The sequence below is a fragment of the Myxine glutinosa genome, chromosome 1 (genome assembly GCF_964187855.1).
Source record: "Myxine glutinosa chromosome 1, kmMyxGlut1.1, whole genome shotgun sequence".
Taxonomy (NCBI): Eukaryota; Metazoa; Chordata; class Myxini; order Myxiniformes; family Myxinidae; genus Myxine; species Myxine glutinosa.
In genome coordinates, this window is record NC_136261.1 from 111,760,008 (window position 1) to 111,774,057 (window position 14,050).

The following is a 14,050-nucleotide window of genomic DNA, read 5'->3' on the forward strand; positions in this document are numbered from 1 at the left end:
ACCTTTGGGGTATTCCAAAGCAGTGTTATTTGTATTCAAATGTTTGCTTTTGCATCACGCAAGCTCTTCATTTTTTGTATATGGCCATCCAGGGTCATGAATAACTCATGGAGGGAGTTGGGGTTGCAACTTAATCTGTCAATTGGGATGGTAAGAATTTTCTTTTGTGATATAAGTTTTAGAGAGGAACTTGCACATTTCATATATCACATTTAAAAAATGGACCTTAGGTGTCATCACTGTACTTAACCTGAATTACAAGAGCATTACAGACGATGTTCAATTTGAAATAGTGATAGGATTTTAACCTGAAATCCTGGTATCAAAAACACCAAACGGACCAACCAGAGTTTTGCTCAAATAGGAATACCAGACAGGCCAACCCAATATAATGATACCAGCTGTCTCACAAAGAACTTCAACCCAGGAGGAGGCAACCCCATCAAAACATGCACTATTATTACCATCCTACAATTGTTTCTCTGTGCTATGTCCTTTTTACCTGCTACACATCACAGGTCTACAAGAGCTCCGTGTTGCTGTTGTTGTTGTTGTTGGAGGTCGATTTTTGAAATGTCCACCCATTGGTCAGACAGCTGTTGGACAACGCCCACATTTGTGGCTTGACTCCACCCACCATGGCACCCAGACAAAATAATATGGACGCCATCTTGGTTTTAAGCCCTAAGGCATCAGGCCTGTGGGCTTCTGCTGATTATACACTGCCTGGGTTTGTTGCATCAGATTTGCATTGGCTTTGTTTGAGTCGAGTGTTATTCATGATGAGGGTCCCCAAAAAAAATCGAATCATATGTCGAATAAATATTTTTCGTAAGGTTTAATCAAGCCTGTCAACACACACGGTACATGCCCTGCTGAAAAAATAGTTAGGTAATTTTTGAATGGCCCATATTGGGGTTTAACAATCCGTGACCGTGTGGCAAATTAGTTCGTTCTGATTTAGCCGTGGGGAGGGTGTCATGGATGAGAGGTGTCTTGTTAATCTTTTAATAGCGCATTAAATGTGTGTTTCCCAATCCCACTGTTCATCTTTTAAGAGTTCCTTAAATGCATGTTTCAAAATTTGGCCATTACCAGATTTTGTCGCAGGTTGTGATATGACCACAGTGCAGTCATTCATGTTAAATGTCGAGCATCAAGTCGGGAAACAGCACATACCGTTTTTAAAGTCTTTGGTATGACTCGGCCACTGTTAGAACCATCGTCCTTCCAGACTCAGAGTAGATGCTCTCACCATTACACCACCATGGCTGGTTAGATGTATATAATGCAGTTGTGGCCTATTATTGAGGAATACCACATTTGTATCACAGAGATTGTTGGCTCGAATACAACCAAATGAAGCAGTGTTAATTTTTTAGATTGCAATTCCTGGAAACCCAGCTGATTTTTCATTGAAGTTGCAATGGCTCCAACTCTCCTGAAGTGTAATTGTAATAATCTATTTTTAGTAATTTTGGACAGTCTTTTCCCACAATCTCCTGATATTTGCCATGCTTCTGGAAAATAATAAAAATCAAGAATCAAAAATGTTTTTTTTATTGGTTTGACATTATACGTTTGACATTTCACCTCTGGATGAGGTTTGACATTAATGAAGAAGGGAAAATGTTGGAATTCTGTATAATATTGTTGCATCGACAGGCCTGCTAACCCTTGGCCTTAGGCCTTGCTGAATCTATGTTCTTCACAAATGCTCAAATTAATGGGTAGCCGGACTTCCCCCCGGTCGGAATCCAAATCCCACTGATCTCTTAAAGTGAATGTTTAACAAATTTTACCTTCCCCAGGAATTAACCAAACTGGGCCATAACTGTTTGCTCGTGTGAGATAATGGCGGGTTGTCAAGCGACACATGTACTTAACAATAACATTTTATTGAAAGGAGACACAAGACAATAAAAACAGAGAATCCCAAACCAAAAGGCATCCCCAAACAATGAATAAAGTAAATAAATAAATACACACTATAAACCCAAATACACTTCATACAATAAAGAACCGAGGTACCACAAGCACTCTTCCAATCACACACAAAGGGGAGAAACCAGTCAAGGTCTTAAAGGATATACTGGTGGGCAGGTCTCCAAAACTAATTATGGGGAAGGACTGCAGGGTGTCACAGGTCAGCACTGGCATCGGCGAGTCTATGTACAACCTTTTAACACCACTTCCATGGTCACACACTACGTTTTCAAGTGTTCTTTGCTCATGCCCATTAAAAACAATTCAATTCAAAAAACAATTCAAACAAAAACTGTTCACCTACCCACCAATGAGGTGGCACATCACCACCACTGTAGCGACGTCATGTCGAAGAGATGTTGCCACCGGCACCACCTGAAACAATAACCCACCACCTTCCAATATACCCATGGCAGCATGCCCTCGGGTGGTCCTTGTAATGGCTGGTGCCATGCCAGATGTCTTTTACTCAGAGTGTGGGCCACGAGGGGTGTTTATTGGCCCAAAAGCACTCCTCTCCTTCTTTGCCTGGGTGCCCTGGTTTTACAGAGAGGACACGGATGAATTACACCTTCCTATCTAATTGCTACATCAACTATACCACCCGCCCCTCATGATATACATAAGAACAGGACAACATCACTCTAACGGCACCCTGGTTACAAAAAATTATCTAACCTATATGAACACACAGACCACGCTGACTTAACATACTACTGAGTTTGTACCCCCACGAATGTAACAATACTATGCTATTCTATCAAAAAATCATATTTTATTTGGGAATCCAGGCTCAATAAAGACATGATCAGTGACAGAGGATATAGGGAAAACAGACCGAGAGAGTAGCAGAGGGGAACAGGTCGACGACAATGACTGCCTGGCTCGTGTGTAGTCGGTAGAGCATGGGATCAAGGGTTTGAGCCCCATGTTGGGAGGAATTGCTCTTAAAGGGCCTTTTTAGGGCAGAGGAGAGCATGGAGAGGCAATGAAGGAAGTAACTCGGGCTGAAGATGTTATTGGTATGACTAGGCAATAAAACATAATGAAAGGAAGGGACAATTTTAAAATATTCTATACCAAGGCCAGGAGTTTGAATAATAAAAAAAGAGAGCTTGAAGCTAAAATAAAAGCGAAGGATATGACAGTTGCAGTAAGTGAGATGTGGTTTAATGAGGAATAAAACTGAAGGACATGAATTCAAAGCTACAATATTTATTGGTCTGATAGGAGAAGGGAAAATAGCAGAGGATATGGCAATCTGGGGAAAATACAATATTGTATTGAGAATAAGGAATGGCAAGGAGGAGTTTAATGTAGAGGATGCTGTGTGAATTGAGGTTAGAGAGTGTTAGAAGGGTAAGATATTTGTAGGATATGTTTATATGGCTTCTGGTATGAGGGAAGAGCAGAAGAGAGGGGTTCATGAAAAAAATCAGAAAAACCTGTGGAAAGGGAAGGGTATTGTTTGTGGAGGGTTTTAATTACCTCCACCACCGAAGGTGGATGGAGGTTATGTTTTCACGCCTGTCTCTCTGTCTGTCTATATATTTGTCTGTTTGTTACTTGCCAAAAAAAATATTTTTGGACAAGTATGTTCGTCACTCCAGTTGGTGTGTTTTTGTTTGTCTGTCCGCTCACTTATACTTGCGTACAGGTCACAATTATTTTAAACCGATCTTCACGAAACTTCATCAAATGGTAGAGTTTGTGGTCTGACAAAATCCTATATATTTTTGAGGTCAAAAGGTCTAAAGGTCAACCACTTTTCTCATATTTCTAAAATCCTCAATTTTCATCGGATTGACTTGAAATTTGAATAGGATTTACCTATCGGCTAACTGAATTCAACCACCAACTGTTTTTGAGGTCGACATAGGTCACAAGGTCAACATAGGCCAAAGGTCAACCACGTTTTTTCAAATTTCTAAAATCCTCAATTTTCATCAGATTGACATGAAATTTGAATAGGATTTTCATATATACGAAATTAATTCAACCACCAACTATTTTTGAAATCAGCATAGGCCAAAAGGTCAACATAGGCCAAAGGTCAACAACCATTTCAAATTTCTAAAATCCTCAATTTTCATCCCATTGACTTGGAATTTGAATGGGATTTTCATATCAGCGAACTGAATTCAACCACCAACTATTTTTGAGGTCAACATAGGCCAAAAGGTCAACATAGGCCAAATTTCTAAAATTGTCAATTTTCATCAGATTAACTTAAAATTTGAAGATGATTTTCATATCAGGTTACTGAATTCAACCACGAATTAGTTTTGAGGTCAAAAGGATTCTCTATTGAGTGCCATTCTACTTTGTTCTGTTTTTCCAAGTGTCGCTCTATGAGTGATATTTCATTTGTCTGTCCGTTTGTGAACAAGATATCTCAAAAATATGTAGACGGATTCGAACGAAATTTGGCGGAGAGGTAGCATATGTGACATAGACTAAATTATTAGATTTTGGTGAAGATCAGGATTCAGATCCGGCTACTAGAATTTTTTAAGTGATTCTTCACCATTAGGAGATATGGCCAAAAACGATACATAGCAGGATATCTCAAAACGTTGTGGACGGATTTGGACGAAACTTGGTGGACCAGTTTGGTGTCTGACAAGGACGACTCGATCCGATTTTGGTGAAGATCTGAATATGGATTCGGATAGGAGAATTATTTAATTTTTCAAGTGATTCTTTACCATTGGGGGATAGGGCCGAAAACGATATAAAGCAGGATATCTCAAAAAGTTGTGGACAGATGATTTTGATTAAATGTGATTCTGCATTGTGATTTTCTGGTCTACTCTGGGTTGCAAAACGTAAACTGTTCACCTGGCGGATGTATGCTGTCTACTCAGTGCCGTTCTAGTTTATCAGGGCTAGATTGGGTCCAGTAACGGGAATAAGCAGAGCCGAGGAGGATTTTATCAATTTAATCCAAGATTGTTTCAACTCAGTTTGTGGAAAAGCCAATGTGGGGGAGTGCAGTGTTCAATCTTTTTTGAGTAATGATTCCAATATGGTGGAGGAGGAGATTGGAGAACATCAGGGGACGAGTGACCACAACAGTGTGTGCATCTCAGTTGTTAAGATGTAGAGTTTGGGATGGTGATTATGATAATAATGATGGTGTGAGTCATCGTTTTTGACGAATATCTTCATCATCATCATCTTCATCAAAACCTGCAAAGAGACGTGATTAAAGTGATAGAGGTGTGTGCTATCCCTCTCCCACTCTCTATTCATATGAGCATCGTCGGCTGCAGGTGCAGTAAATGCAACGTGAAGTCTGATGCACATAGGCCACCGCAGACTGGCCAAGTCGTCGGTATGATGAGGGCTACCCTTGATGTCCAAAGTGGACACAGGGGTCTGCAGATGCTGCGCAGTGACTCCATATTGTGCTTGGTAGAAGGTGGGAGATAATGTTGTTGTTTTTTGTATACAACATCGAGGCTTGTGTAAGAGCTAACATCAATCACAAAAAAAAACCGACCCACAAAACATACAATAAAGGGAGCGGAAGACAAGATGGGGAGAGAGAGGGAAGCACACAAGTACAACAGCAGAAAACTAGGACAACGGGAGATCTGTGGGAGTGAGAGGGCTTGGGTGGAGAAGTTCCAGTAAAGTTCCAGGAAAGAAAAAAGTCGGTATTTCAAAAAAAAAGTGCATTTGGGGTGAATTAACGGGGGTAGAAGAGATCAAGGTTTTGGATGGGGGAAGATAAGAGATGGTGGTGAACAGCTGTTTTAAAGACCTGGAGGGAGGAGTGGGATTGAAGTGAGTGAGGGAGTTTGTTCCAGAGGCGGGAGTAAAGAGGATTGAGAGTGAAGGTGAGCAGAGAGTCTTGATTTTGGCAGTTTCACCAGAAGAGGGTTGCTGGCAGATCTTGTGCGACCTGTCGGAATATTTGGGGGACAGAGCACAGACAGAGCTGGGGGAGCAAGGCCGGAGAGGAGTCGGTAGAAGACAGAAGGCAGCGCTATTCTGCGTGACAGGCAGCGCTTATCGCTCCCGGTGAGGTGCAGCAAGGGCTGTATGGGACACATGACTGGTGCTTTCTCCACTCACAATATGGAGTCCCATAAGTACTGGTATATAACCGAAAGGTTTTCAGTCACAAGTGTGTGGAAGCTCACGATGTTACCCTGAGGATGCCCCACATTATGAAGGAAATAAACCCGCAAAATGGCGGCGGAAGAGACATACATACACACACATGCTTACATACACATACATACACACACATGCACACACATACACACACACACACACACGACCCAAAAGATCCAGAAGACTCAAAAGTCCCTGAGGACCCAAAATCCCCGAGGAACCAAAAGACCCCCGAGTCCGACAGGCAGGTTTGACGCGAGGTGGCGATGACCAATGAATATTTGGTATAACAGACCAACAGACCCCTAGTTATTCAAAGAAAGATTTGGGGACGGTTTCACATGATAATTTCTTATGATCATCCCTACCTTGTATACATACGTTTTGGAGTAGCATCTTTACATCTCTACATTTAAAATATTCTTCATAACTTGTTTATAACTAAAAGCGGAGCACATCTCAATCTCAGAAATGTCAGAGAAACGCCATGAAAGCAATATGCCATTGAAAGATGTATACCTTAGCTGAAAGGTGTATACCTTTCAATCCAAAATATCAAAATCAAATATTAAATATAAAAAAATCAAATATCAATATCAAATAAAAAATATCAAATATCAAAATCAAATATCAAAAATAAAATATGAAAATCAAATATCAAAAATCAATTATCAAAATCAAATATCAAAATCAAATATCAAATATCAAAAATAAAATAAAATAAAAATAACAATAAATATCATAAATCATAATCATAATAATATATAATATCATAAATAATATAGCATATTCATAATCCTAATCTTATATCATAAATATTATAAGTACTTTTATAATAAAAATAAATAAATAAAAATATATAAAATATCAAAAAGAAAAAATAAAATATCAAAATGTAAAAATATAAAAATATATCAAAATATCAAAAATAATAAAATATCTCACAATATTAATATTTATCAAGGGACAATTATAACTTTAATAATCGATGAAGTCTGTCTTTAACGTTTTTCAAATTGACGACTTGTCACCTGCAACATGAATGTTCTCAGGACATGCAGATATAGTTTTAATTAGACTTTAATTATATTAATACTAATAATAAGAAGAATAATTCATCACAACAATTCACAAGTATTAATCACAAGTTAAGACCACGTCTCTGGGTTTAGAAACAAACACGTTTGTTTTTCACTCGCGCGTGTAAAAGCTAATCCTAATGAGCCAATCGTAACGGTGAAAGTAAGCCACGTGATCACAAGCTCAGGTGAAACCCTTAAAGCGGATTAGCATAATGGGCTCGATTAGTGATAAGCTTAGCTGAGGCACAAATCTGTTCTGAGAGTGCAGTGAGAGCTGAGGTGTTTACAGATGAATGGTTGGTGCGGTTTGGATGTTAAACCAAGTACAGTGAGATTGGAGTCAGACCTGTGGATCGGGTTCATTTGAAGGTTCGGTCATGGAAAACAAACTGCAGGTGGGATTACCTTAGATAATTACGACTCAAAAATTCGACATGTTACATATGATCTCATGTTTCTCTATGTAATCTTTGTTAAAGATTGCATATGGGGGCGATTATGTGTTTAGATAAATGGGGATTTATGGAAGGAAAACAAGGGATGAGTAAGAATAAGGAGAGTCAACTGTTTGTGGATGGGATAGGATGAAGACCTCAAAATCTCTGTTTTGTACATCATATGTGGATGGCTTCTTGTTTTGATGCAAAATAGTGATAGACAATATTGGAATCGAGACAATTTTGTACTTGTCACTCGTACATTCTCTATTGGGTTTGTCCTTTTTGGAGCTTTCTGTGTCTAATAAAGGGGAACGAGGCCGTTTATATGTTATATGATACATGTGTATATGTATATGTTGTATTTGTTATATACTGTATATATATATATATTTTTTTTTTGTATAAAAAAATTGAGCTATTATTTGTATATATATATATATATATATATATATATATATATATATATATATATATATATATATATATATATATATATATAATCTACCATATAAAATGCTTTGTGTATGTGTGTGTCTGTCGCCCTTCATAAGGGTAGGTTTAAAGGCTTTGAGTTGTGCTTGAGGGGGGAGGGGCGGGGGTTTAAGGGGCAATCTTTGAACAGGACTGTGTCATCCAAAAGACCCCGAGGACCCAAAAGACCCAGAAGGCTCATGTAATCTTGTTTCAATAGCATTTAATTAATGGATGTACTGTACTCTTATTTAATAGACGTATTCAGTCAGGTTTCAATGGTATCTGCCATATAAAACACAATGTGTGTTTGTGTGTGTCTGCCCCTCCCCCCCCCCCTTCATAAGGGTAGGTTTTAAAGGCTTTGAGTAGTGCTTTAGGATGGATTTGAGTGTGGGGGGGGGGGTTATTGGGCAATCTTTGAACACGATGACTGTGTCCACCGGTTAAAAGACCTAAAATACCTCAAAGACTGAAAATACTCTGAAGCTTGTTAAAGACCCAAAGACCCTTAAATATCCCAAATACCCCGGTGACAAAGGATCGAAAAGACCCCAAGACCCAAAAGACCCAGAAGACAGAAAAGACCCTAAAGACTCAAAATACCTCGAAGACCCTTGAATACTCTAAAGACCCTGGTGACTGAAAGGAGCGAAAATACCCAGAAGAACGAAAAGACCCAAAATAACCCAAAGACCCTAAAATACCCCAAAGATCCAAAGAACCCAAATGACAGACGCTGAGGACTCCGAAGACCCAAAAGAAGAGTAATTATGTCTTACATTGGAATTGTAGACTGTGGCTTGCAAACTGAGCTTCAAGGTCTATGTACAGAAACGGTATTTTTAAAATTGCAATAAATACAAAGAGCAGCGAGGTGAAATTCACTGCACGTGATGTGCAATTCACGCAGAGTAAACCATGTGTTTGTTTACGTCTGTCGGATCTAGATTACAAAACAGGAGTCTGTCCGTCCCCAAACTACTCCCTCAGTTTTGGGGCTAGCCCCGCCCAACCTCCTGTGGACCGTTTTGGGGTCCCAATGGATGTTGTAAGGTAGGTAGGAGGTTTCAAAAATTCCTCAATAAAACTATGATTTTGAAATTAACTCGATACGAACCTGCCGCGAATTCGGAAGTGGACAGATGACTGTAATGAGCTGGTTTGATAATATCCCAATAAAACCGTCATTTAAAACAGTATTTTGTTAACGTATCAATTTATTATTGGAATTGAGTGAATAAAATTACCATTTTGAATTCGTAATTGTATTCACCCAACCGTACGGAGCTTCTTCACATCCGGATTTAAATATTTGTTCATATCACGAATGTTGGTAGAAGTTAATTTTTTTATATTAATGCTATTTAATTTGTGATTGGAGTTATGTTGTTTGGAATGAAAATAGAGATATTGAGTTCAAGTGAATGATGAAATGCTGTGACAGTTTCTACTTTCTAAGCGTGAAATTCGCGAATCGCTATATGCAGATTCGCCATTGACGGGACAGAACCATTCAAACGGGTGCGTTTTTCGTAGAAGTCCTTCAGGAACCTGCTGTCCATGTCTGACGTGCGACTGAAGGTGCTACAGGAATGTGTAATTTATTGGTTTCATGCTCTAGCATTCACCGTTTCTGCATTGCCTGTTTGCTTATGGCCTCCCACCCGTGCGTAGCACGGGTACCTCGCTAGTGTCTAATAAATAAAGGATATAAGCACACCTGACACTAGGCCCAGACTTCAGACTTTGGCACGCTCACGCGACTGCACTGTCAAATAAACTGCTCCAACGTGTGTGTGTGTGTGTGTGTGTGTGTGTGTGTGTGTGTGTGTGTGTGTGTGTGTGTGTGTGTGTGTGTGTGTGTGTGTGTGTGTGTGTGTGTGTGTGTGTGTGTGTGTGTGTGTGTGTGTGTGTGTGTGTGTGTGATATTACGGCCTGGGATTTGGGGTCCACTACGAGGGGGTTAGCCTCCGTTCCCTACTGAACTTACTGGACCTGAGGCTGCCGTGCACGAATAACTTCGCACTTCGGCAGGTTGCGAACCAGCAACTATGAATGCCATTTGGTCCGTCGCGTGGTAGCAGGGTCCATCTAACTCCGCTCACCTGTACCACGTGACGGTTTCGATCGGGGAACGTACCATACGTACCCTGCGGCGGTGTACTACTTTCTTTTGTTCCTGGATGGAAATTTAGAGGGCCAAGCAACGTTGGTACCCACCGGGCTAATGCAAATTTTCTTTTATGGCGATTGTTGCTCTGGGTGCGAGCAATGGCGGACCAATGGAAGAAAAGACATTCGTGGACAGAGAAAAGGAAATGTTTAACGATTTGATTTGTTTACAAATATTTACAGTGCAACTTATCGATAGGAAAGAAAAAGGTACAAGAAGCAGAAATTTAGCTTGTTCTACGCTTTATCACGATCACTACAAATAAACAACACGGCGCCAGCACACTCACGGGGAAATTGGAGAGGAAAACGAACGTTGGGAACCTGTTGCAAAATGGTTACAAAGTTACCCGATTCTCCTCCTGGCAACGCCTTTTGTTCCGACCCCACCAATGAACACCAGGCTGGCAAATGGCAGTCCCTAACACGAGCAGGTAATGGGGATCCCAGCACAAACGCAAGCAGGCGAGGAGTGTCGGGAACCGTGCAGAGCGAGTGCCAGGTACACGTGGAATAAGCACGTTGTGATCATGTGCAGGGTAAAGAGTATGTCGTGGCCTCACGCAGCAGGTAACATAACATGGACGTTTCCAATAACAAAAGTCATGCATATCTACTGCCTTCCAATCGCTTCACTGACTCGTTTAATCAAAGACTTCATGTTGCACTTCACAACCACATGGCATATCGATCTGTAAATCTCAGAGGATGAAAAATACAACGAAACGCACAAAAACCGGACTTTTTGTGGGAGAGTTGTTGTTGTGTTCCTGTGTCCATCGCGCTTTATTCTAAAAGCTTAAATGGTTCCTGTTACCATATATTAAACATCTTCATCCAATTCAGAAAGATAGATGGACTTTTAAAATAGAAGCCTGTATCTTTATGATTAAACAGCCACTGTTTCCCCCCCCCCCCCCCCCCCCCCAGTATAATCTATCCTTAGGGGACTGAGTCTATAAGAGACTTGGTCTCCTTTTGTTATTGGACTTATTATTATTCTTTCCGCCAAATTTTGTGGAAGCTGCAGCATCGGCACTGTTGCTCCGATTAACGATCAAGTTGAAACTTTCCAGGAATATTGGGGCCAATGGGAATTGATGCCATCTTTTTTCCGAATTTAGATTTTGCAATCACCATGGCAACTAGCTTGGATTTAAGCGAAAATTTTAAAAATCATCTTCTCCAAAACTGCAAATGCTATCGATTTGAATCTTTTCATGTTATCAAGCACTACTTGTAGTGCAAAAAAGTTGTATTAGATGACGTCATTGGTGAAGCGGTTTGGCAGCTACGTTGAGGTTAAAAAAAAAAAATCTATCCGATAACACCTTTTTTTTGTGGCATCTACGTATCAATACGAACTTGAATGTGAAACTTTTTTTTGATCGGTCACATGGTCTGGCAATGAAAAAGAAAACAAAATTGATTGTCATAGGTCACGTGACCAGGCAGCTAAATTGGATTTCATGAAAACCTTTAAAATGCATCTCCGCCTTAATTTTTTGATCGATTGAGTTGAAACTTGGGCCAGTTATAGTATGCCACTTCACTTGATGTACATCCTCTGGATGACGTCACAGGTCATGAGGCATTGCGGCCATATTGGATTTCGTGAAAAACTTCTAAAATGCACCTCCATTTTTCGGATCAATTCAGTTCAAATTTTGCATAATTGGGTCCGAGCTACTGTTAAGGACGTTGTTTCACACTTGTCCAATCAGAATGGGACATCTTGGTCCATGGGGCATCACTGCTTGCAGTTTTGATTTCTTGTTTCCATACTTTTTCACAGTAACATCTCTACATCCTTTTTTCATTAAAAAAAATTTTTTAAAATTGCTTGTGAAATAGCTTTCAAACAACAAAGTAAATCGAATGAAATTTACTATGAATCATTTACTCGATTTTCCGTAATTTCCTCCATCCTGAGGAAGTACCGTTAGGCTGTCGGTCAGCGTTGGCTTCATTCTTGACATACTCAGCATTAGGCCCACTTAAGCTATCCTGGCAAATAATGAACAACGATTGACATTGGACTTAGTTCATTGTTGGCCACATATCACACTCTGATTGACCCACACTACTGTCCTATCGAGTTTGGTTACAATCGGTACAGGCATAGCCCAGATATGACAATACATTACCCATGATCGTGTGGAAAGACAGACATAGCTGATCATTCTAAAACTTCGCTAACCCCTCTGGAACCAAGGTATAAATCGATTCTTCGCCTAAAGATCTGTCACCATATTATTACTTATTAGCCCTCCAATAGAAAGGGCCCCCCACATACTGTACCCAGCAAAGGCTCTGGGGTGGGGGTGTTCAAGGGTGTCCTGGCCCCCACCAGCTCTCTCGAAGGGGACTTGGGCCCTGATTGGTGCATTTCCCTTGTGAGAGGAGGACCTGTCTTTCCTTTCCCCAATGCATAACATGCTAACCTGAGATAGGGGAAAGGGACTAAGGTAATGGTCTGCTATGAAATAACTATTCTAAGGAACCTGCATGGTGGTTGCCATTACTTCAGTGGTTTCCCAAAAACACAAAAAAATATATATATATATATATATATACATATATATATATATATATATATATATATACACACACACACGGTGCATTCAGAAAGTATTCAGACGCCTTCACTTTTTTCACATTTTGTTATGTTGCAGCCTTATGCTGAAATCGTTTAAATTCATTTTTTCCCTCATCAATCTACACTCAATACCCCATAATGACAAAGAGAAAACAGGATTTTAGAAAGTTTTGCAAATTTATTAAAAATAAAAAATTGAAATATCACATTGACATAAGTATTCAGACCCTCAACTCAATACCGAGTTGAAGCACCTTTGGCACCAATTACAGCCTCGAGTCTTCTTGGGTATGATGCGACAAGCTTTGCACACCTGGATTTGGGGATTTTCTGCCATTCTTCTCTGCAGATCTTCTCAAGCTCTGTCAGGTTGGATGGGGACCGTCGGACAGCCATTTTCAGGTCTCTCCAGAGATGTTGGATTGGGTTCAAGTCAGGGCTCTGGCTAGGCCACTCAAGGACCTTCACAGAGTTGTCCCTTAGCCACTGCTGCGTTGTCTTGGCTGTGTGCTTCAGGTCATTGTCCTGTTGGAAGGTGAACCTTCGGCCCAGTCTGAGGTCCTGAGCGCTCTTTCAGGTTTTCAATAAGGATATCTCTGTACTTTGCTCCGTTCATTGTTCCCTCAACCCTGACCAGTCCACCAGTCCCTGCTGCTGAAAAACACCCCCACAGAATGAGGCTGCCACCACCATGCTTCACCGTTAGGATGGTATTGGGCAGGTGATAACGGTGCCTGGTTTCCTCCAGACATGATGCTTAGTATTGAGGCCAAACAGTTCAATCGTGTTTTCATCAGACCACAGAATCTTGTTTCTCACAATCTGAGTCCTTTAGGTGCTTTTTTGGAAACTCCAAGTGGGCTTTCATGTGTTTTTCACTGAGGAGAGGCTTCCATCTGGCCACTCTGCCAAAAAGCCCAGATCGGTGGTGTTGCAGTGATGGTTGTCCTTCTGAAAGTTTCTCCCATCTCCACACAGGATCTCTGGAGCTCAGCCTGAGTGACCATCGGGTTCTTGGTCACCTTTCTTACCAATCCCCCGATTGCTCAGTTTTGCCGGGTGGCCAGCTCTAGGAAGAGTCCCGGTTGTTCCAAACTTCTTCCATGTAAGAATTATGGAGGCCACTGTGCTTTTGGGAACCTTCAATGCAGTAGAATTTTTTTTGTCGGCTT

The 14,050-nt window shown here is 40.5% G+C and overlaps 1 protein-coding gene across 3 annotated transcripts in view; it reads left to right on the forward strand.

The window, feature by feature from the left end:
* LOC137427651 (uncharacterized) overlaps nucleotides 1-14,050 on the forward strand; it is a 41,059-nt gene that overhangs the window by 5,240 nt on the left and 21,769 nt on the right. The window contains exon 1 of one of the 3 annotated variants that reach the window (XM_068117305.2): nucleotides 7,403-7,588. The exons of 1 other annotated variant lie outside the window; for it this stretch is intronic. Coding sequence is in view for 1 of the 2 variants with exons in the window: in XM_068117285.2 (XP_067973386.2) it covers nucleotides 7,571-7,588 (18 nt within the window). In the remaining variant the exon portion in view is untranslated. Of the gene's footprint in view, nucleotides 1-7,402; nucleotides 7,589-14,050 lie in introns of those variants that run through there. One more of the 3 variants, XM_068117285.2, reaches the window with a different exon arrangement.